Below are 24,194 nucleotides of genomic sequence, written 5' to 3' on the forward strand. Positions count from 1 at the left end.
AAACCAGGTACAACGGGTGAAAATTATGCTTAGGCAAATTTAATTTTGATATTGGGGGAAAAAAATAAAACTATCAAAAATCAGAGCTGTCTAGAAGTGGGTTGGGTTATATCTTCTCAGTTATATTCTTAGTAGGTTGGCCACATGGTATAATTAATATTTTTGACTATGATAACCTAGGAAACAAAGAAACTTAAAAATGCTTCCCAGTTCTTTGAGGCTTTTTTCTATTTCTTTGATGATAGTAGCTGAGCATCAGTGAAAGGAATACAGGATCCAAAGAATGTCATAGTTTGTAGATTGTCCTTGAGTGTTTACTTAGGTATTGGCACCCTACAACTTTCTTATTCACTGAATGAGTGGACCTACTACTGGAGGAAATGATTCATTTACCAATTGCCAATAAGTAAAACCATAAAACAAAAGGAAGGTACGAACAAATATAAGAATGGTTCCACAAGTTCTGTCTCCCGGGAGCTGGTAGAGTTGTTGCATTGTCATTCAGAAGAAATGAGTGTAGCACCCTCTTTGGGATCACTTTCAGCTTCAGGTTGTGGAAGGTTGGGACCCCAGGAGGTGGCAGACTACTGTTTCCCTTAAGGTTCTAGTGGTAACCCTGAGGGATGGTGGGTTCTGGTGTGCTTCTGGTGTGCTTCCTTCCATATCAATTAGTTGATGCCAATAGCTTTTTCAAAAGAATGTTTACTAAGGAAGTAAAACAAAGACAGGTAAAGTTACATAAAAACATCTTAGGAAGGTATAGTAAGGGTGAAAGAAGTTATACGAAAAACATCTCCCAAACTGATGGCATACTTTTGTCTCCATACCCACTTGGTCCCTTGGGGCCATGAGCCCAAACTTGAAGAACAAAGATACTGAGGCACCCATAGAGGGATTACATGTGGCCTAGGTGTAATCCCTGACTTAGGATGATCTTTTATCCTTCAAATTCTCTTTTGGGTATGGCCTTGATCCACTCAGTTGTTCAAATTATTCTCTCTTTTTTAGTTGGTCCATTTTCTTTCAGTATATGATGTCTTGGCAGTTGAGCCAGTCTCTTGATAGGCTGAGTCAAGCAGGGTTGATCCTTAGGGCTTCTGCTTCTGTTGGCTCAGGTGGTTTCTGCTACTGACTCTGGTTGCTGAAGGAACATCTGATGTTTCCTACCTTTTAATCAATTAACATTTATTGCCTACTATGTACTAGGAACTGTGCTAAATGCTAGGGATACAAAAAGAGACAAATAATAGTCTTTGCTCCCAAGGAGCTCACAATCTAATGGTTGAAAGGTCATAACCTCGTTCATTCCATATATATGACTCAAATCCATCTACTTCTCCGCTTATATAACTACCACCTTAATGTTGCTCTTTCTCACCTCTTACTTAGATTATTGCAACTGCCTACTAATTGGCCTCCCTGACACAAGTCTCTCCCCACTTCAGTCCATCCTACATATTGCTACCAAAGCAATTTTCTTTAAGTTCAGATCTGACCATATGACTCCGACCCCACTCAACCAACTCGAGAGGTTCCCTATTACTTCTTGGATAAAACATAAACTTCTTTTTAGCTTTTAAAGCCCTACACAATCTGGTCCCAACCTATCTTTCCAGCCCCACTGGACATAATTTTCTCTCTTATACTCTGTGATTCGTTTAAATTGGAATTCCTTTGCAATGGCTATTCCTCATGGCAGAAATGCACCCCCTCCTTACTTTTGCCTCATAAAATTCCTCTCTTACTTTAAGATACACCCCAGGTGCCATCTTCGGCATTAAGCCTTTCCTAATTTTCCTTCTTCCCCCAACTGCTAGTTACCTTCCTTCCAAACTACTTATTTAGCTGCTTTGTATATATTTAAACATATTCAATTTACATTTATGCTGTGTATATTTTTATATATACTTTTTGACTCTCCCATTGTATGTAAGTTCATTGGGAGTAAGGGATTGTTTCATTCTTTTGCTTGTATCCCCGGTGCCCAATACATTGTAGGTGCTTAATAAATACTTGTTCACTCCTCCAGAATATTTGCAGGCATTAGAACTTGGATCCTTTAATTTTTGTATGTGTTACCTATTTTACTAGACCAGTTTACTTCTGTCCTCTCTTCCCCTATGGTGAATTAAATAGTGGTGGGTCAGGTACCATCAAGATTGAAATCCATAAATATAAATAATTGCTATTAATATGCAGATTACTCTACTTATTCCGTTGTCAGTTAGGGTCTTTGTGCTTCAGGTAGCACTTGATCTCCCTTAGCTTGTGGTTGATGGGCTATGTTCCAGAGTGCATCTGACTTGTTGAAATAGAATACATAGCTCTGTTCTAAGCCTTGGTCCAAAATCTAAAGTTCAGGGATAATGAGTTGAGGGGAGAGAGAGATGAGGGGGGGAAATCAGATGTAAATAAGCCCAAGTTGCTTGTGTTGTCAGTAATCCAGAAATTTTCCACAGCCAACAACTTTTCTATTTGCTAGTAGCTTGTTAGTGTGAATGGGAAAGGACAGCTTTTCAAAGGTGTTCATTCAACAGAATTGTTAGATTCAGTGTTGACCCCAATTTAGCTTTGTTTAATAGATTCCTGTTTATAGGTTTTCATTTTGACTAATTTTCTGTTCTGGTTGTCTTTATTCCCCCTGGGGGAGGTGTGTGGCGGGGGTGGGAGGCACCCTTTTTTATTTAGAATGTTGGACTATCTGTACACAGCTTTGTTCATCTGGCTATTGGTGCTAAACAGAAAAATTTGACCTCCTTTCCTTATGACTCCTTCCCTCATATTAGTGGAATCCATCAAATTTACCTTTTTGAAAAAAAAAATTTATTTTCAGTTCTGAATTCTTTCTTTCCTTTCTCCTCTTTATCCACTGAAAAAGCAAGAAAAGCAAAACATATATGTGTGTGTGTATACATATATGTGTGTATATATTGTATATATGTATATGTATATAGAGTCATGCAGAACAAATCCCTGCATTAACAATGTCAAAGAAGAAAGAATGAAAAAAGAAAAGATTTCAGTCTGTATTCTGAGCCTATCAGCTCCCTATTTGGTGGTGGATAGCGTATTTTGTCTTGAGTCCTTTGGAATTGTGGTTGATCGTTGTTCAAACTTACCTTTCACTGATGAAATGGTCATAAGAATAAGTCTTGATTCAATTATTTATTCTACTTTCAAATGATTTTTAGCAAATCAATACTAGATCTATTTTGCATTTTTAAACCATCTTCATCTTGGGATTTTGTAAGCTCTTTGTAAGCATGGAACACAGTTTTCTGATGACTGATTGAAAGGTACCATAAAAATCCAAGGAAATAAATAAAATGAGAAACAATTTATATTTGAAGGAACAGAGGCACAGAGCTCAAGGTCATAGAGTTTGTGAGAGGCAGAGTTTGTGAAAATGTTAATTGAGTTCTAAATTCAGGGATCTGTTGTTGATTTTATACAGTTCAAAAGCCTGAATCCTTAGATAAGCTTGTATAGTTTATTATTTTTAATTATATAGTAACACCACATTTTTAGATGGCCACTTAAATTATGCAGCCTTAGCTATTTAGAACATGACCAAGAATCAGAAAAAGAATTAAAAAAAAAAACCTGCCCTCTGAGTAGACAAAATAGATGGCAGAGAAATCCATGTACTGTAAAATAGTTCATGTGTTCCATTTAAAGTAGAGTTCCCTAGGTCTTCATTTAGACCCTATTTATTCTTATTTTTGGACTCAATTCTAATAACTTTGATTATACATTCTTACTTTAGTAGATTAGAATGATCAAAGTGAGAGGCAGATAACCTTCTGGAGGCCTGATATTGGTAAGAAGTAAATGCAGAAAATGTTATGGTGAAAAAATCCAGAAAAATTGTTCTATTTCATCCATCTACTCACATATATATACATGTGTATATATATATGTATACACACACATGCACACATATACATGTATGTACACACACCCTGTTCATCCAGTTTGGGGCCACTTAATGTATAAGTATACAGTTTTATACCACACGGCCCCTGAAGACATTTCTACATTGTGTCTCCAAGAAAGATGATGAGTGATGTCAACCTCTCTTCAGGTTTCCGAAGAAGCCAAACACCCCATCATGTCCCTAACCACAGCTTGCTGTACTAGAAACTTTGAGGAATTTCCTTTAGGGTGAAACCTGGGTTCTTCCTCTTGGTTGAGCTGAGTTACCATGTTCCAAATAGAGGAGGTCCTTTGATCTGTGTTGTCTAATATATATTCTCCTATATATACTTTCTCTCTTATCTGTTATGCTATCTTGGGTAAAAGAGTTTCTTTGCTATTTGCTATGTGTGCTTATTGTGGAACTGATATTAGGTGGGAAGTCAAGTCTTGGAGTGTGTGTGTGTGTGTGTAAAAGTATCAAAAAAAGGCTCATTACAATTTAATTTTTCTAATCCAAATTGATTTTTAAAAAAAAAGTGTATGAGCTTCAGTTATCTGCTAAATTCATAAAAGTGAAATCTCTCATTGCCTGATGATGCTGAATGGGTGAGACTACTACTCTCCTTTCTCTTTCTCCTCTCCTTCTCCCTCTCTACCCACTTTTCCATCTTATGATGCCTTTTTTTGAGACTACTAATCATAGAATTGTATGATCTCAGAGGTGGAAGGAATCTTTGAAAAGTAAATCCACTTTTATCTTTCAGATAAAAAAAGTGAGGCCCACTGAGGTAGAGTGATGCCCAAGTTAGCTAATTTAGTGGCAAAATTAGACTAGAACCCACGTGTCCTCCCTAGTCTGGTACTTTTCCTACAAAATGGCAAAATATTTTGTGTTTTGATTTTTGGGGTGTGATATTTAGGAAGTTGAATGAAAATTTATTTTATTTCTTGTTGTTTATTTCTTGTTGGTAAGCTACCAGGCCAGCTTTAGAAGAATATTTATCAGATGTGGCTTTTCCCTTTCAGATCAAATCTCAACATACTGTACATTTTGATGTTAGAGGAAAAAATTCTTTTTTTTTTTTGCCAAAGAGAAACAAAGTTTATTATAGATTCGCCATATTAGGTTGTCTTAAGAATTCTTACCCTTTGTGACGTTTTCACAAGCGGGCCAGATTTCATCTGAGGTAGATGGAATCTGAGCAGCAGAGGAAAAAATTCTTAAGAGTTTTCCATTCCTCCTTTCTTTGAATTGGTGCATGATTTCTCATGCACATTCTGAAGTTTCTCTTCTAGCCTATTTAAATCGAACCTTTAGGGAATATTTGTCAGGCCTTTGAAAGAAGAGAAGAAAAATCTAAAAAAAGAGATGAGGCAGAATGGTGCAATAGATAGCTCCCCGGATTCGTCATACTTTACCTATGTGACCTTGGATAAATCAATCACTTAGCCTCTTTGGGCCTCAGTACCCTAGTATGTAAAATAAAGGGCTTGGAGTGAATGATCTCTTAGAGCCCCTTCAGCTCTAAATCTATGACCATATGAACTTCCCTTTAATTTGTCAGGTGAGAAGGGGAAAAATCCTCATGACTGTGTTCACTATAATCAAGAATGAGAGTGGGAGTAAAACTTTGCTCAATATCTTAGCCTCAGTTAATGGAGTGAGCATTTGTTTTACTTTATAGACTTGTAACATCGTATTTGTGCAGTTTCAAATATTGCTTTTGTTCACTTTCTAATAGAATTTTTGTTAAGGAAAAGTGATGTATTAGCTTATGAATTTGAAACATTTCAGTGAAATCTTTCAAAAGTTGTAAACTTTAATTATACTTATAGTCATTCTTTAAAAGCAAGGCTAGTTGGTATGATATAGTTTGAAAATCTTTGTCTAGCTTATTGAACTCTATTTGACAGGCATAATATCTATGTGTGTATATATACATATAGTTAATCGGTAGTTGTTCAGGGAAGGGTAGCAATAGAGACTGAATTTGTGATCTCATTGGTACTGGGAACTTCCAGGTTAGGAAACTTTCTCTACCAATGCAAATTGGCACCTTTTTTTTTTTTTTTTTTGCAACTTATGGCTTCAGGAAGCTGACTAGACCACCAAATGACTGACTAGAACTGTTAAGTGACTTGACCAGGGTCAGAGGTGGCACTTGAACTCATGTCTTTCTGGTTTTAAGACCAATACTTTACCCACTATCCCATATAGCCCCTATGGAAGGTAGTGATTTATTTATACGTATTGGGAGGCAACGTGTGTCAGTGGATAGAGTGTTAGACTTGCCGTCATAAAGACTTGGGTTCTATTTCTGTCTCTGTTACTTACCTAGCTGTGTGGTCATGGGTCATGTTGGGTCTTTCTGAGCCTCAGTCCCCTGATCTATACAATGGGAATAATAATACTTGTGGGTTGTTGTGAGGTTGAAATGAGATATCTGTAAAGGGTTTTGCCTATGTTAAAGAAGCATATAAATGTCAGTTGCTAATCACTTATTTTGTTGCACATTTAGCTCATTTATATCAGTGGTGTCAAACTCAAATAGAAGTGGATTGCTGCTGACCACACATTGACTTAGAAAACCACAAATTATCGTTATCCATGCTGTATTGTATTTTTAGTGATTTTGTTAAACATTTCCCAGTTACATTTTAATCTGGTTCAGGCCACATTGGGAGTTCGCCTCTAGACTTTATGATCAAGGCAGTTAAGATCCATGAATATAAAATCTAATTTGTCTTATTTTCTGTTGATTCTCTTTATATCAAACAAGCAGAATAAATAGTCCTCCAGGTCCCAGCCCTACAATTATTGTATCAGGCAGGTGAATTGTGGCAGACTTTTATTAACTTTGAAGTTCTAAGGTCTTGTTGTAGCACATAGACATGGCTTGAGTCTGAAATATTGGTGCATACCTGTGGGAATAAAGTTGACATGAAGTTCCCATTAGCCTTTACAGTATTGGTTGCATACTCTCTCTCTATATAATTTATGCTTCAGCCTGTCCACTCCTTCAAATCGCAATTGGAGCATACCCAAAGAGATGGAAAGGCATGGCAAAAATGGATAAGTTAGCACAAAGGGGCCTGGGCTTCTGCAGGTAATTGAGTGAAGCATAATGCCCAAGGCTGCCAAAGACAGGATGTAGCCAAAGTAGGACAAACTTGTCATCCCTGTCATTTTCAGTAAGCATTTATGAAGCTCCTACTATGTATGTACTAGCCACTATGCCTAATACTCTGCCTACCATCTTTTTTGTGGTCCACTACGCTTCTCACTTGGTCTTTTTCCGTTGTTTGCTCATTTTTCCAGTCTATTACTTGACTTTTTAACTCTTTGTTAAGGTAGGGCACTGAATTCCAGTGTGGAGGGTGTACTGTCCCAAGCTTCAGGGGTTTTGTGCAGCTGTTTTCAGAGGTATTTCTAGACACTTGTAAATTTTCGGTTCTCCCAAGGTGGTATGATCTAAGGAACGGTGTTTACTCCTCTACTGGCCTGTGTTCTGGTTTGTGAGTGACCACAAACAATCTCTTCTGCCCTGGAACTGTGAGGAGGGTTCCCTTTCCACACTGCTGCCATAAGTTCTTCTGTGCTAGTGCTCCTCCTTGCCCCAAGACTGCCACCCAGATCTGAGGATGGGCAAAGCAAGAGTCCTGCCTCAGTGACAGCAAAGAGACCCCGGTAATCTCCTTCTGACTAGTTGCTTGATCCTCTTATGGTCTATGGGCTGAGAGCTCTGGAAGCAGCTGCCGCTGCCAATTCAGTTACTCACAAGGCCTGCTTCTGGTCTGCTGGGGCCAGGGCTGTGCTGGGGCTGGGGCTGAGTCTGGACTCCGCTCTTCTCTCACCCAGGTCCAACAGACCTTTCCTACTGACCTTCCAAACTGCCCCGGCACCTGTGGGTTGAGAAGCTTGGAAACCGCCACAGCTGCCAGTGACCAGTTCCCCAAGGCTTGCTCTGGGCTCCTGCCAGTCAGTGGGATGGCACTCTCCTCCCAGCCCAGGGCAACAGGTTGTTTTGGGCTGGAAATTTGTTTCACTCTTTCTTTTTGTGAGTTCTGCTGCTCTATAATTTGTTTAGAGTAATTTTTTACAGGTATTTGGAGGGGTTTGGGGAAGAGCTCAGGCAAGTCCCTGCCTTTACTCCATCATCTTGGCTCCCCCCCCCCCCATTTAATCTTAATTAGATTGTGAGCTCCCTGAGGACAGGGACTGTCTTTTGCATCTTTTTTGCATCTCTGGTGCTTAGCATAGTGCCTGGCACGTAGTAGAGGTGCTTAATATGCTTGACTAGTGACTATTTTCTCATGATAAAACACTGTTAAATGTTATAGATAAGCCTCATCTCTGGCCTCCCAAGGCCTTGGTTGATCTCATTCTTCTGCTGTCTGGCTCTTGTGTTCACTAGTGTTTTTGTCCCTAATCTTTTATTGTTGTTGACAGATGTACACCTTTCACCTTACACACTCTGAGGCTAATATCATCATAAAGACCCATTGAGTTCCCAGTCAGGCGAACCGAGTGTAGGTAGGGCAGGACATAGCTAAACTGGGCTATTACTGTTTCAGTGTGTGTTCTGTACCCTCCAAGCTCTCTATATAAAGCAGTTCTCTTATTCTTCCCTACCCTATCCAAATGAGGAACTTCCCTTTTGTTCTGTGTGCCTTTGGCGTGTGTTTGTATATGTGTGATCTTTGCAGAAATGGACACCATTGACCTCTCCTTCCTTTTGGATACTCTTTTTTTCTCCCTGGGTCTTTGTAATGTTGTTCTTTCCTGGTCCTTCCCCTAACTGTCTTATTTTTTTTTCTCCTTCTGTCTTTTGTGGTGCAGTGGATAGAGCACTGGGTTTAGAATCAGGAATACTTATCTTCCTGAGTTCAAATCTGGCCACAGATGCTTCCTAGCTGTGTGACTGTGGTCTGTTCACCTTTGTTTCCTCATCTTTAAAATGAGTGGAGAAAGAATTGGCAAATCACTCCAGTATCTTTGCCAAGAAAACTCAAAATAGGGTCACAAAGAGTCAGACAGGACAGAAAGGAAACATTCTCCTTTGCAGCATAATTATCCATTTCTTATCCCTGTGTGTGGGTGTACCCTGGGGCTCTGTCCTGGGCTCTTTTCTTTTCTGACTTTGTATTCCTTCTTGGAGATCTCATTACTTCCCAGACTTGCAGTTATCATCTCTATGAAGATGATTCTCTAAACTACACACCCAGAGCTTATCTCTCTCCTGATCTCCAGTCCCTCCTCATCTTTCATTTAGACTCTTTAAATAGCCTTCCAACTGGTTTCCCTGCCTGTAGTCTTTCTAATCCATCCTCCAGTGTGCCAAGCTGGTATTGTTAAAACACAAGGCTGACCTTGTCACTCCCTTGTTTGACAAGTTTTAGTGATTCCATGTTGCTTTTATGATCAAATACAGAATCTTCTGTTTATCCTTTAAAGCCCTTCACTATTTGACTCCAGCCTGTCTTTACAAAGTGATTTTACCTGATCTTCCTTCACAAGCCCTACACTCAAGCCAAACTGACTTCCTCGTTCCATGTGCACACCATTCCATCTCCCCATTATGTGCCTTTGCAAAGGCCATCCCTCCCCCATCCATGCCTTGAACATTCTTCCTCCATACCTCTAACTTTTGGAACCTTTAACTTCCTTTAATAACTAGTTCAAGGGTCTACTCTTTCAAAAGGCTTTTTCTGATTGCCACAAGTTGTTAGACCTCTCTTCTGTGAAATTCTTTTGTTTATATAGTTTATCTGGTATCATTTTTTTTTAAATCAGAAAGTGTGGAGTATTTGGCTTCCAAATTATTCTCTCATCTTTTTTTAGAGAGTCCTACTTATCTTGGAGGCTTATCCAGGATAATTTCTTCACTGGACAAGGAGAAGATGGGATTCCAATTGATTCTAAGTGCCAAATCCCTTTTGGGAGCGCCTTACTCATCTTGGGAGTTTATCTGGGTTTCTTTTTATTTTTTTGGAGCTAGTGTACTTGCCCAGCATGGGGGTGACTTTAGGACAACTTGTCTGGGATTGGTCTGATTTTTTTTTTTTTTAGAGAGCAAATCTGTACTACTTGTTCTAGTGTGGCACGAACTAGGACAACTCAGGAGAGACTATTCAAGATTATACTGCATAAGTATATCTTGGGGGCTGGCTTCACCTCATTTTGAGCTCTTTTGGAGGGGGAGCTTGAGGGCAGAGATTTTCATTTTTTGTCTTTTTGTCCTCCATCTACCATGTTGCTTAGCATTCAAGGGCTTACTAAATGCTTGCTGAATTTAAGTGAATTGAATAACCCAATTCTGCAAATACTTTGCTCTTCTAATATTTTTCTCTTTACTCTTTTTGTTAACTTCCCTTTGCTCTTAAAAACCCATTAAAACCTCCATTATAATTTTTGGCATATCCTGAAGATTGAGCTTCTTTGGTGTGTGAAATATAGTTAGGGCAAAAAGTGGGAAGGGGGCAGAAAAGGAGGAACCTATTGTTACTTTTCCATGCTAGATTGGAGTCTTCTTAGAGCCAATATTAAGTAATAGGATTAGGGAGAAAAATGCAGAGGACTAGAGTTTGGACATGCCCTCTGCTGTCATACCAGCCAAATTTCCATATAGCTATCTGACATCCAGAATGAAGAGTAGAATCTTAGCATTCAAAAACACTTTACTGATCATCTAGTCCAGAGGTTCTTAATCTTTGGTGGTCTGCTGAAATATGTGGATCCCTTCTCCTAATGTTTTTAAATGCATAAAATAAAATACATAAGATTACAAAAGAAACCACCTATCTTGAAATATAATTATCAAAATATATATTAAAAAGTACAGATTCTGACTCTTGGTTTTTGACAGCCTGCCAGGTGGAGATGCTTTTGGGACCAGTCAGTCGCCTTTCCTCTCCTTGGCCCAGGTGTTTATGTCAGGGTTGATATTCCTTGAATTTTAAACTTCAGTGGAAGGCTCTCCTCTGATTAGAAGCCACGCCCTAGTTTTGTATGACTAATGAACCTTTTCCCCACTAGTCATTCATTTTCTGTGCAGGTGGATTTTATGATTCCTGCCCTCCAAGCCTCACCTCGTGCTTTGTTTGACAGCTCATCATGACTCAGAATCAGGGAGTTGGCAGCTTTCCACGCACAGCTGCATTGAGGGCTGATGTGCATCTGAAGCAGATAGGCATAAGGCTCTCTTGATTGTACTCTTTGAACATAGACTCTGGCACAGTGGTAGTACAAGAATATGTGTAGCTCTGAGAGCCCTAAATTTTTGTGTCTTTAACCTTTGACCCATGCTTCTACATTCAGCGCCTTGCTGGAGAGCACATGCCCTGGGGATATTCGAACATGTATGGCCTGGCAATTGCTCTTCTGAAGGTAGTCTTTGAACTGCCATAATTTCTTTCTCAATGATCATGCCTGGTAGTGATGGAGACACCCTTCTGAGTCCAGAAGAAAAAACACAGTCCTTCCTTGGCTAATCTCTCTCAGTTTAATGTAGAGGTTGAAGAGACAAGAAGGGAAACTCTTACCCCTATATAAAGGCCTGGAGAGAAAGAAGACTTCACATAAAAGGGAACCAGGGGCTCAGTAGCAGATCAGGTACTGATTGGGTAAATGTGGCTTTGTAATATTGGTTTTTTTTAGTCTCTAAGTGTTTGTTTTAGCCTTAGGCTGTTGGGTTGGAGTGAGAGGAAAGGATGATAACCAAAGCAATTTGGAGTGGCATAGGGTTGATTCAATTAAAGGATACATGGGGTAGAGAAGTGGATCTTGTGAGAGGTCAGCACTTTGAAGGGGTAATTACTCCTTTTTAAAATCCAAAATTTATGATGAATTATGTAAAAGATACATGTGATTTGAATCTTAAAAGTAGGCTTATCAAAGATGGGAGAAGAAAGGGATGGGGAACACTCATCAGTTCTTTTTGGTCTTATAGCTTCTGGATTGGCAGGTTTTTCTCATGACTGAAGTTCTTACTTTGTGGTTAAATTGAGAGATCTGTGATTTCATCACTGGAGATATTCCTTCTACCTACGTAGACCATGGTTACTCCACACCTTAGTAGAGTGGTCTTCATGTATTGCTGCGATGAAAAAAAAAATCCATGTCCTGTTAACCACCCTTCACAAAAATATAGCTAGGCCAGTCTTTTGTAGATTGACTTTTCTGTTTTACTAGGACTTGGTTGTGCTCTATGGACATAGTCTTTAAGAACCTAGGGTCATGTGCGGGGCACAAATCAATCAATCAATAAGTATTTATTAAGTGCTTGCTATGAGCCAGGCCCTGTGTTAAATGCTGGTAACGTAAGTACAAAGAATGAAATAACCTCTACTCACAAGGCACTTATACTCGATTGGGGGAGACAATGCCATATAAAATATGTATAGCAAAATATAAAGTTAACAAATACAAAGTAGTTTGGGTGACAGGGCATTAGCAGCTATGGAGGGGATCAGGAAAGGTTTCATTCAGAAGATGGTGCCTGAGCTGCATCTTATAGGAAGAGAACGACTTTCTGAGGGACAGGTAAGGGAGGAGGAAGTACATTTCTAGGCATGAGGGACATTAGAGTAGGTTGTGGATCAGGATTACAGTACTAACATCTCCTACTCAAAACTATTTTTCCATGCAAAGTAAATAAAGTTTAAAATATGTTTAGATATCTTAATTGGGATTTGTTTTAAATCTTAAGTGCTTTAACCAACCTACTCAAACATTTAAAAAATCTTGTTTACTTGTTTATACATTACTAGTGAGGAATTGCAGCAGGAGAAATGGCTTAAAGTCATCAGAGAAAGATGACTGGAAGAAGAGGTGGCCTAGTCATATAGTCAGAACATGGGATAACCAGTAGATAGATAGCTGTTGTGCTCCATTGACTTTCACACAATATCCAGAGATCTGGAAGAAAGTCTTGAGCCTGGTGAGTGGACCTTCTTTGGAGAATTAATGGATGAGAGTATCAGAGGATAAAAAAATCATGGGTAGATAAGACCCATAAGGACTATTTGGATGGATTTCAGGGAGTCTATGAACTTGATTGGAGAAAAAAAATGACATCTTTATTTTCACTATCCTCACCTGAAATTTCTTCCAATTATGAGTATGGGCAACAAAATTATTCTGAGAAAGGGGATCATAGGCTTTGTGAGATTGCCAAAGCAGCCCATGAAACGAAACAGGTGAAGAAATCCTGATATAGTCTAATGCCCTCCTTTTAGAGATGAGGAGACATAGGAACTGAGACTGAACCTGAATTGACTATAAGGTCACACAGGAAGTTCCTAGCTTAGTGTTTTCCATTACAGCCATGTTGTTTTCTCTGTTTAGCTCAGATAAGAGCATTACTGTGTCGGCTCTCTTTAACATTCCCACTGTTTTCAGTGACTCCTCTGTCCCCTCTTTGAAACATGTGCCATAGGTTGTCAATCCTTGACCTTTTAAAGGAAACAAGAAGGCTGAGGTGTGTGTGTGTGTGCGTGCGCCTGTGCGCACGCGTGTGTATGTTTTGATAATAGCAGTTAGCAAGGGGGTAATTAGGAAGTCTGTCCCTAACTTCCTAAATACTGCCAAGGAACCACAATTTTAAATGTATTCTAATTATTCTAAAACATAATAAGCTTACCACAAAACTTATAGTTCACCCTAAAAACTATGTAGTTGAAAAGTAGGCTCAGTGGTGTTATACTCAAATAGAAACAAATCCCTATGGGTGGCATATTGACTTAGAAAACCACAAATTAATATTATCTATATTATATTATATTTTTATTTTGTTTAAACATTTCCCAATTATTTTTCCTTAATGGTATTTTATTTTTTTCAAATGCATATAAAGATAGTTTTAAATATTCATTTTTCTAAAATTTTGAGTTCCAAATTTTTCTCCCTCTCTCACTTCCCTACCCCGTCCGCAAGAAAGCAAGCAATCTGCTATAGGTTATACATGTATGATCATGTTAAACATATTTCCACATTAGTCATGTTGTGAAAGAAGAATCAGAACAAAAGGGAAAACCCACAAGAAACAAAAAACAAAAACAAAAACAAGTGAAAACAGTGTGCTTCAATCTGCATTCTGATTCCATAGTCCAATTACATTTTAATCTGGTTCAGAGGAGGCTACGGGCCTTGAGTTTGACACCTCTGCATAGCCTTCAGGATTCGGAGGTCAGTTTGAGAGCTCCCTTTCATTCTCTCCTTTTTCATTCTCTTTCCTTCTCCTCCTCCTTCACTTCCTCTTCCTCCTCCTCCTCCTCCTCCTCTTCTTCTTCCTCCTTCTCTCTTACTTAGTATCTACTATTTTATTTATAGATAGTTATAGCTATATTTGGACACAGTAGGTGGCACAGTAGATAGATTCATGGACTTGGAGTCAGGAAGACTCAAATTACTGCATTAAAATCTGGCCTCAGACACTTACCAGTTATGTGACCCTGGGCAAGTCACCTGCCTCAGTTTCCTCATCTATAAGATGAACTGGGGAAGAAAATGGAAGTATCTTCGCCAAGAAAACCCTAAATGGGGTCATGAAGAGTCGGTCTCAGCTAAAATGACTGAACAACAAAAATAACTATATTTGACAGTTATAGCTAGTAGACCTACATCTATGCCTTATATCCGTGAATATGTCAGCATAGGTTATCTGCTGGGTGGATCATGCACAGTCATTTGAAACTCCCAAACTGGCTTTCTCTCCTCTTACCTTGTATTTCCACCCAGTCACCTACCTGTGTTGCTGGTTAATATGTGCAGAAGAAATAAAAAATGACTGTAGTATTAGCCTAAGTAGAGTGTAGCTAGAGAGGCAAATCTGCATGAAAAATCAATAAAGTGCATTCCTAAGTCAAACATAATTGATTTTTGGATGATTGATGCTTTGAAATTATCCTTTATTGCTTCCTTCTACCTTATTTAAAGCTAGTCCTTCCCAGAGAAGTTCTCAGAACTCTGTCTTGGATGTTATTTATTAATTATACTACTTTGTATTTCTGAATCCTTTTAATTTCCTCGATGTGTTTTCAAAGCCATTATTTTCTTTTGCTAATATTAGTATTTAACATTTATATGGCACTTTAAAGTTTTACAAAGCATTTTTCTCACTACCCTAGGAGGTATCCATGGCTGCTTATTATCCCATTTTATAAGAGGAGGAGACTAAGCCTGAGATGTTAAATCACTTACCTAAGGCCACAAAACAAGTTAGTTATGGAACCGGGAATAGAACCTGTATCCTCTTATTTATTTGTCCTTCTACTCTGCTATACCACCCTCTCTGAGGTGGAAATTTTATATATTCAAATGATAAGACAGATATTGATGAGTTTATAGTCCATGACACTTAGCCTTAATGGAGAAACAGTGGTATAGATAGCCAAAATAATTTATTTGTAGTCTTGGAATGCTATTTTGCATTAATTTTGTTTGAATATAAACATATCTGTTTTTTTCTTGAGTCTTACAGCATCTCTAAAAGTAATGAAACTTTATTGTGAAAATTTAAAAGGAGTTAGAGACTTGATTTAGTGAAAAGCATATCCGATTTGGAGTCAGAAGATGAGTTAAAAAATCCTGACTTTGCTACTCAGAATCTAGCAGCCATGGTTGAGCATCTATTTTATGTTAGGTGTTGTGGATACAAACACAAAAATAGGACAGACCTAAATTCTCTCTCCCACCTCTCCCCCACCCACCTCCCAGCTTCTATTCTACTTTTTGTATAGGCTTTTTGCAAAGTATATGGTGATGGGGTGAGGTGAGGCACCAATAACTGGGAGAATAATAAAAGACTTCTAGATGGAGGTGTCACTTGAAGGGAACCAAGGGCTACCTAGTTGGTGAAAGTGAGGAGGAAGAGCATTGTAAACTTTGAGGATGGCCTATACAGAGGGCAGTTAGATGTTTCAATGGATACAGTGCCTGGCCTGGAGTCAGGAAGACCTGAGTTCAAATTTGGCCTCAGACATTTAGTAGCTGTGTGACCCTGGGCAAGTCACTTAACACTGTTTACCTTAGTTTCCTCATCTGTAAAATGAGCTGGAGAAGGAATGAGTAGGCCACTTTAGCTGGAAGTATGTGAGGGGGAGTAATGTACAATTGTTTTGAGATGATTACTTGGAGTCAGATGGTGAATGTGTTTAAATGCCAAGAAGAGTTTGTATTTTGTCCTCAAATCCATGGGAGTTGTTGAAGCTTGTAGAGCAAGGAGAGTGATGTGGTCAGATTTGTGCTTTATCGAGATCATTTTGGAGTCTTTGTAGTGGATGGATTGGAGAGGAAAGAGACAGGATTCAGGGAGACCAATTAGCGGACTGTCTTTCCAGGTTACGCTGCTGGCAAGATGGTGGATTAGTCACTTTCTCTCCAGACTCATTTAGCTCTCTTTTCTTCCAAAAAAAATAGAACTTCTCCCGATGCAGAGTGATTCCAGTTGAACTCATGAGATAAAGCAGACAGAACCCTGGCAAGGAGTTCGTGCCAGAAAACTCTGATTCCAAAAGGGCTTGTTTAGCACCTCTTCCCCACTGCCCTCCCCTGGTCCATGGCAGAGGTAACCTGACTTATGTGTAGGGCCCATTGAAGGCCTCCTGCCCTCACAGAGGAAACTTCCAGCTCATCTTCCATGTCTTCTCTCCCCCTTCACTGCAATAAGCATCTGATACTTATTTTCATCTGCCACATAAAGAGGAAGGAGTGAAAATATGTTGCCTTCTGACAAAACCAGCCTGAAACACTTTTTCTGCTCACCCTTCTATCATGCAAAAAAAAGGCAACAGATACTGATCCAGTCTAGTCAGGAGAAAGAAAGTAAGCAACTTAAGGTAGGAATTAGGGGTGGAGAGGTGGGCAGGTTGCAAGGCTATGCTTTTCCTAAAAGGAAAGGGTACAGGAAACTAGCAGGGCCCAGCCTCGCTCCTCAGAAGTTGTGTGGTTGGGAACCTATTCAGGTGAATCCTGTATTTCCAGTGAAAGGAGATTGAATAAGCATTATTTTGGACAACAAAAATATTAAAGGAGATGAAAATCAGTCCAAAGAGAAGCAAAAAGTCAACAATGTTAAAACACACACACACACACACACACACACACACACACACACACGCACACGCACACGCACACGCGCACACACACGCGCGCGCACACACACACACACACACACACATCCTTGTATATGCCAAAGACAGGATAGACAGAAATTACTTAAGAATTGTGTTTACCAGAAGAAATTGACCAATAAATAAGGTTAAAAAGGGAATACTGAGCACTATAAAGACGGAAATAATTTCAGAAAACTACGCAAAACTTTTGAATCTAGACAACAAAACAATAATTGGTAGAATCCATACATAGCCTCCAGGACCACCTCTTCTCATATGCTCCAGACTTTAAAACACATAGTAGTTAAGTAACAATTTCAGTTACAAGCAACATACATTGCAAGTAGTCGGGAGAAAGGCCTTTAAATATATAAGGAAAAAAAAGTCCAATGTAATAGGGGTCTGGTACATATGAAGACTGCATCACCCTACTCAGATGGTATCTTTCCATATGGAGGATGCTGGAGTAATGGCTTCCAGGAAAATCATGATGATATGTAAGGGAAGTTCATTGGGGAGATTTTGGAACATACCCAGGCATTCTGTAACTGGTTTTGGTTGACTAATCATAGTTGGGAGGAACCTTTTCAATTATCTGTGTAGTTGGAACTGTTTGTATCTTGGCCCGAATCAGCCTTGGACATTTCTTTACCTTATTGTCTTCAGCTGCATTTTAGTGGTGTGATGGTATCTGGAAAGAAACCGTGCTGCACGGGGAAAGGCCTTAGGCCATATGGCTCACCAGAAATGGGGCCTTTTCATTCTTTTCTGTGCTAGGTGCAGGGAGTAGTTTCCTACTTGCTTAGAAGAATGAGCCACAAAAATCTAGGAGTCAGAATCCAGGATGTTGCCAAACTAGGATCGATGCCCCAAGGAGCAAGGAGTAATTTTGGGGAGTACTCTTTAGGCCTCCAGGCCAGCAAAAATACTTGGTATCTATGCTGCATCTGGACTTGAACTTGGCTGTATTGTGCTAAGTTATGGGCCTAATTCCATACACCCCTCCTCTCTCTTTCCTGGCTGAGGTGATACAATGGGGACTATGCTCCCAGGTGTTAGAGTAAATGTTTGTACATTATTTTTGCTATATCTTTGAAGTAAAAAAAAAAAATCCTTTTATAAAAGGTAGTTGATGTTATGTAATTAAATGGAACTGCAGTGCTAATCAGTTAATCAATAAGGGGCAAGGGTGGGGGTAAGAACACAGCCAATAGAGGCCTGAGCTGAAGGCAGAGAAAAGTGACACCCACAAACTCACCAGGATACCTTGGAGAGATGTAACCTCCCTACCTGGGGGAGGGTGGTAGGGGAGAAGGCAAGAGCCCATCATGTTACGGAATTAGCACAAGGTTATTCTTTAGCCATAAGAAATCATAGAAAGGATTGTAATAATAGATTCTAAAAAGTAAAGAAGCCCAACCTTTAACTTGTGATGGCATAACCAGCAAACTTTAGCTTGTCAATGAAAAAAGTTATGCTCAAAAAAAGATACTTTGTAGACATTCTTACGAAAAAGTGAGCAGAATATTTGCTTTGCAACATTTCAAACAACAGAAACACAGAAAAAATATAACAAATACAGTGACCAAGGAAAGAATAAATAATGAAACCAACGATCCCATGTTTTGAGGGTATTTAAAGAGAGAAGAAGCTATTGTAATAGTCTAGGTAAGAGGTGATGGGCGCCTGAATTGGAGTGGGGGCCTTGTTATTGGAAAGAAGGGATTAGATGAGAGGGATGTTGAGGAAATGGAACTGACGATTCTACCTAATTGATTTATAGGAGGGAGAATGAAGAGTCAAAGATGGACTCCTAGTTGACAAACTTGGGTGATTTAATAATAATAATAGTAGTAGTAGTAATGATAGCATTTATATAGCATTTTAAGGCTTGTGAAGTACTGTATTATCTCATTTATTCTTCACAAAAGCTTTTTATGGCTAATGCTATTATTACCCCCATTTTTCAGATGAGGAAACCGAGGCTTAAAGAGATTAGGTGACTTGCCCAGGGTCACACTACTAGTAAGCATTTGAGGTGAAATTTGAATTTGGATCTTCCAGACTGCAAGTCTAACACTCTATCCTCTGAACCATTTAGCTTTCTTGAAGAGTGGTGGGTTTTGGGGGGCGGGTAAAGATAATTAGTTTCTGTTTGAGACATTTGAGTTTGAGTCACTACTTGAGTGACTTTGGGTGTTATTTAATCTTCATTGTTAAATGAATGAGTATGTCTAATCAGAGGTTCTTAGCCTTTTTTTTTTCCTGTGTCATGGGCCCATTTTGCTGTCTGGTGCAGCCTGTGGATCTCAGAATAATGCTTTTTAAATAATTTAAGGAATTGCTAAATTTCAGTTAGTGGTTAGTGAAAATAAAGATGTAATTTTTCCCCCTTATCCCTATTCATGGACTCCTTAAACTCTATCCATGGATGCCAGGTTAAATACTCCTGTTAGAGGTGAGCATAATTAAGGACCCTTCTCACTTTTAATTCAGTGTTCCTCTAAAACCTGTACGGTATCTATATTCTGTCTTATTGCTCCATTCTTCTCTGCAATTAATTCCACACTATTTATGAACACATCCCCTCTGTCTAATATGAAAGAGCAGCCTGAAGCATACTAGCCCTATATATTTTCTATTTCTCTGATTTTACTTTTTTCTGGATTCTGCCCCTTGCTAGATGAATAAATAGGTAATGATACTTAGATGCTTTAATGGGTCTTTGTGTCTTCATCATTGTGATTATGACCTTTAGCAATCCCGATCTTAACTAATATGTTCCTGCCCATTTTGTGACATATCTGTATCTTCTTATGTAATCCAGTTCTAGTGATCCTGGGGACCTTTCTATAGATATCATGATATTGTAGATACTGATGGAAAATTATCCCTCTATCTCTTTGTGTGATAACAACAGTGGGTGAGAATTATAAAACAAGATTTTCCTTGAAAAATTCAAAATTTTCAATGCGCATAATCTATAGGGTATCTACCGTATTCTTCTACTACTCAAATTGGAAGTATAATGCTTAGGATTAAGGAAGGGTGTGTAATGAGAGAGGGCACAACTTTTGCTTAGAATTGGGTATCAATGCCTGCATGTAGCCTGGTTTGTGTGGTTCATACTTACTATGGTTTTTACATTCACTTCCTGACAACATTTCTTCATTAATTTCCTGTTGCTGGGGCATTAGTCTGCCACTTTGCCAAGGTTTTCTTCACTTTTTTTAGAGAAGCTCAAGAGACAAGACTGACATCCAATTGTGTATGCTTCATGGCTGAATTTGAAAGCCAAAGATATTTATTTCATTTCTGGGGAATGAAGAAAAAGGATCCAGGTCAAGGCTTGTGGAACTAGAGCATGGTGGATTTTAAACATATCAGAAATTTCTGCCTGATTATCGTTTGTAATATTGGTTTTCAATTAAACAGATGAGACCTATGTGAGAACTTTGACTAATAAGAGGCAGTATTTTAAACAGACTATTTCATAGAAAAATTAATTGGGAATTATAGTATATCTTTATAATCAATCAATCAATAAACATTTATGTTTGGTTTTTTTTGGCAGGGCAATTGGGGTTAAGTGACTTGCCCAAGGTCACACAGCTAGTAAGTGTGTCAAGTGTCTGAGGCCAAATTTGAACTCAAGGCCTCCTGACTCCAGAGCGGATATGCCACCTAGCTGCCTCCAATGAATAAACATTTATTGAACATCTACTATGTTTCAGGCTATGTGCTGAGTGCTAGGGATACAAAAAGAAGCAAAAGACAACTGCCCTCAAGGAACAATCTAATGTTATAACAAATAAAAACCCTTCAAAACCTAAGGAAGTCAAAATTTGGTCCAGTATTTTAAATTTTTTAAATTTTTAAATTTTAAATTTTAAATTTTCTGGGTTAAGATGTAGAGAGGGTGGGGGGGAGGAAAATCATTAAAATCATTAAAACAATTTATGAGAATATGCCATTAGTAACTTTGACCTCAAACAAATCGGATTGGGGCAAGGTAATGTGGGCAGTGTACTCAGGGATCCACGTTACTCTGATAAGAATACAGGCCTAGAAAACTTTCATGGACTTGACTGTATAGGCCCTACTTATTAGATCAGATAAGTGAAATGTGTTGCTGCCTTTGTGATGTCACCAATGACAACACCAACATGACAGAATGAATTCTTCTGAGTTAAAAATCAGTCAGCCATGAGGCATACGTCCATGAGGCTACCAGGCTTATTTCTCAGAGGCAAGTACTTTAATTGATAATTTGGTTAGTTAAATAGAATAGACTGGTGTCCCTCGTTAGGAGCAGGTTGTTGGGAAGGGACCAGGGAACTCATGGTGCAGGTTTTCTCAAAGCGGGGTTGGATTCTGTAAAGACTTAGTTGTGAGGTTCCCACAAGGTGGCCTTCATGTCAGACTAGCTTTGGGTAGTAGGTTTGTGTTAGTTCAGTGATTAATGTTGGTACTTAGTAAACTCTGGCCCTTTGCTGAATATAGGAGTGGGGAGAGGGGCAATGTTTGGTGTAAAAAGGGATGGTGAAGAAGAATACTCCCTGGAGGCATATATAGGAGATGTCCTGTGATCTGTTCCTTCTTGGGAGTGTTTTTCCAAATACACAAAATGCTCTATTTAAAATGGAATGAGAAAAAGGAGTTATGCTTTTGTCTGAGGGAGTTTTCCAGAGTGAGTGAGGGGAGGAGGTAAAGTGCAATTTTAAGGAAATGCTGCATTGTTATCTTTTTAATATATAATCCAAGAGATTCAAAAGTTATTTTTCCCTCAGCACTGTTTTTTAAATACTGTTTATCTAATGTGTATGGCAAATAAAAATTTAAAAATTATGTAATACTCAGTATACAAAGGGAAGACAGGCTGAACACATTATATGTTCCCCAGAGTATTCCATGTATTAGGTGGGAGTGGGGAGGTGGGGAATATCTGATCACTGTTCAGGACTGAAAGTGTGAAATTGTTTATGTGCCGTCTATCTCTCATTAGCTCACCTATGAGCTCCCTGGAAGATACAAAGCATTTGGTCCAGACTGAATGGTGTAGAACTAAGAGACTTGGGGAACTGAGTTTGAATTCTGACTACTGCTATTTGGGGCTATTTCCTTCTCTGGGCCTCAGTTTTCTCTTTTATTTTTTTTTATTTTTATTTTTTTTAGTTTTCTCTTTTATAAAATGAGGGGTTTGGAGTAGATGATCCTCTAAGGTCCCTTCTTCTTCTAGATCAATGATCTTGTGATTTCTGGGGATATCTAAAGCGGACTCTGTAAGAAATGGGTGTACCAGCTACCATTGTTATGGAATCTCTTTATTATGGAGCTAGGAATAACTAGTCTCAATATTTCTAAGATCTGTTAGTACTTTTAGTCACTGAATGTGTGGTCTCCTGAGCAACAATAAATACTTATTAAATGTCTACAATAATACACAAGGCAGTGTTGGGGAAGTGTAGGAGTGGGAGGAAGATAGGAAGGGTAGTTGGCAAAAGTTTTGTTTGAGAGTTTTTTCCTTTTCATTTATATATTGTTTAATTTTAATAGGATCATGGCTTTAAAGCCAGAAGATATCTTAGAGATCATCTAGTTCAACCACCTTATTTTAAAGATAAAGAAACTTAAGGCCAGAGAAGTGAAACGATTTGCCCAAGGTGACACAGGCAGCAATTAGAGTGTAGATAGATGTGTGTGTATATGTGTGTGTATGTATGTATATGTATATACACATATATACGCATACTCACATATACACATACATACACTTATAAACACACATATTTTACATATATTTAAATTACTGGGGAACAAACTAAAACCTGTGTAAATACAGTTATCTAGAAGTAGAAATATTTTTAATTTAAAAAAAGTGAAATTCATGAGCTTAAACTCAAAATAGCCATGGTAATTTTCAGAAAGTTGAAGTCAGGAAGAAATAAATCTCGATTAACTGGAAGATGTTTCCTTAAAATTTTTATAATTGCATTATTCCACTTCTAAAACCAAGTTACTAATCTATGCTGGAATGGAAAGCTGTCTAGCTGACTACGGGAACTACCATATTGTGATATTTGTCACTCTTTGGGAGGATCAAGGAATTCTTTCCTTAGCCTCCACCCTTTCCTTTCTGGTTTTGATCTTTGTTAGTCTCACTATTGGGGGATGTAAGCATAGTGTGTGTGCCTCTGCTGCAGGAATCAATGGGCCTTGACTGGGAAGAAAAAATTCTCAAGAAAGCCGTTGAACATTGCTGAGAAGTTTACTAGAGAGGAAGAAGCTGTAAGATCTTTGTTTAGTTAAATGACAACAGAAACTTGCTAAGTCTCTTTGGAAAGGAGTAAGCTGTGTAACAAATTCTGAAGGATAGGATGGCATTTTGTCAAAACCACTATGATTTATTTCTTCACTGGCTTTAAGAGTCCTGGGGCAGTTAGGCTGGATAAATTTGTATTAATTTATTTTGTTTAAATTAAGAGTTAGCCTCTATGATGGTTGAAGCTATTTTGAATTATAATTTACATGTGATCATGTCGTTAGTCTCAACTTTTTCATTTTATATTTTTTCCTCTGCTGTGAATTAGTTTTTATATTTTTTAGAATAGCTTCTTACTTTTTGGATTTTCCTAGTAAAAATTAACTTTATTTCTTCTTGTTTCTTTCTCTCTCTTTTAATAGATTAAGAAATGGCATTTCAAAAAGCCGTCAAAGGGACAGCTCTAGTTGGAGGAGGTGCACTTGCCACTGTGCTAGGCCTCTCTCAGTTTGCTCATTACAGAAGGAAGCAAGTAAGTAATTATACATTTGCTGATTAAAATATGAAACTTAAGACTGTTAAAGTACTGTATATGGGGAGTGTGTAAGCTAATGGGTTTGTTTAGAAATTACTGTCAAGGACTTCTCAGTTTGATTTGGAAGCATTAATTTAGAGTACTGTATTAATGATGCTTCAGGTCTGTATGTGCTTTTTTTTTTTAAGATATGAAAGTCATCAACAGAAAGCATTTTACTACTGAGGTTTTGTTTGAGCTCTCTTGCTTTAAAAGACCTCTTCATTTAGAAGTGCCAGAGATTTTTCTTTTAGGTATTGTCTAGCTCACACAAATATGCTTATCTTCCATGTACTTGACCTTGTGAGAACGAGGAAGGATGGGGAA

At 38.5% G+C, this 24,194-nt stretch overlaps 1 protein-coding gene across 2 annotated transcripts in view; it reads left to right on the top strand.

Annotated features, from left to right (window-relative positions):
• The first annotated feature begins 23,719 nt into the window (after window positions 1-23,719).
• GPD2 (glycerol-3-phosphate dehydrogenase 2) overlaps window positions 23,720-24,194 on the top strand; it is a 137,298-nt gene continuing 136,823 nt past the window's right edge. For both annotated transcript variants that reach the window (XM_036745358.1, XM_036745357.1), the window contains exon 1: window positions 23,720-23,825. In XM_036745358.1, the coding sequence (XP_036601253.1) occupies window positions 23,724-23,825 (102 nt within the window). In that variant the 5' untranslated portion in view covers window positions 23,720-23,723. The remainder of the gene's footprint in view (window positions 23,826-24,194) is intronic.

The sequence above is a fragment of the Trichosurus vulpecula genome, chromosome 2 (genome assembly GCF_011100635.1).
Source record: "Trichosurus vulpecula isolate mTriVul1 chromosome 2, mTriVul1.pri, whole genome shotgun sequence".
Taxonomy (NCBI): Eukaryota; Metazoa; Chordata; class Mammalia; order Diprotodontia; family Phalangeridae; genus Trichosurus; species Trichosurus vulpecula.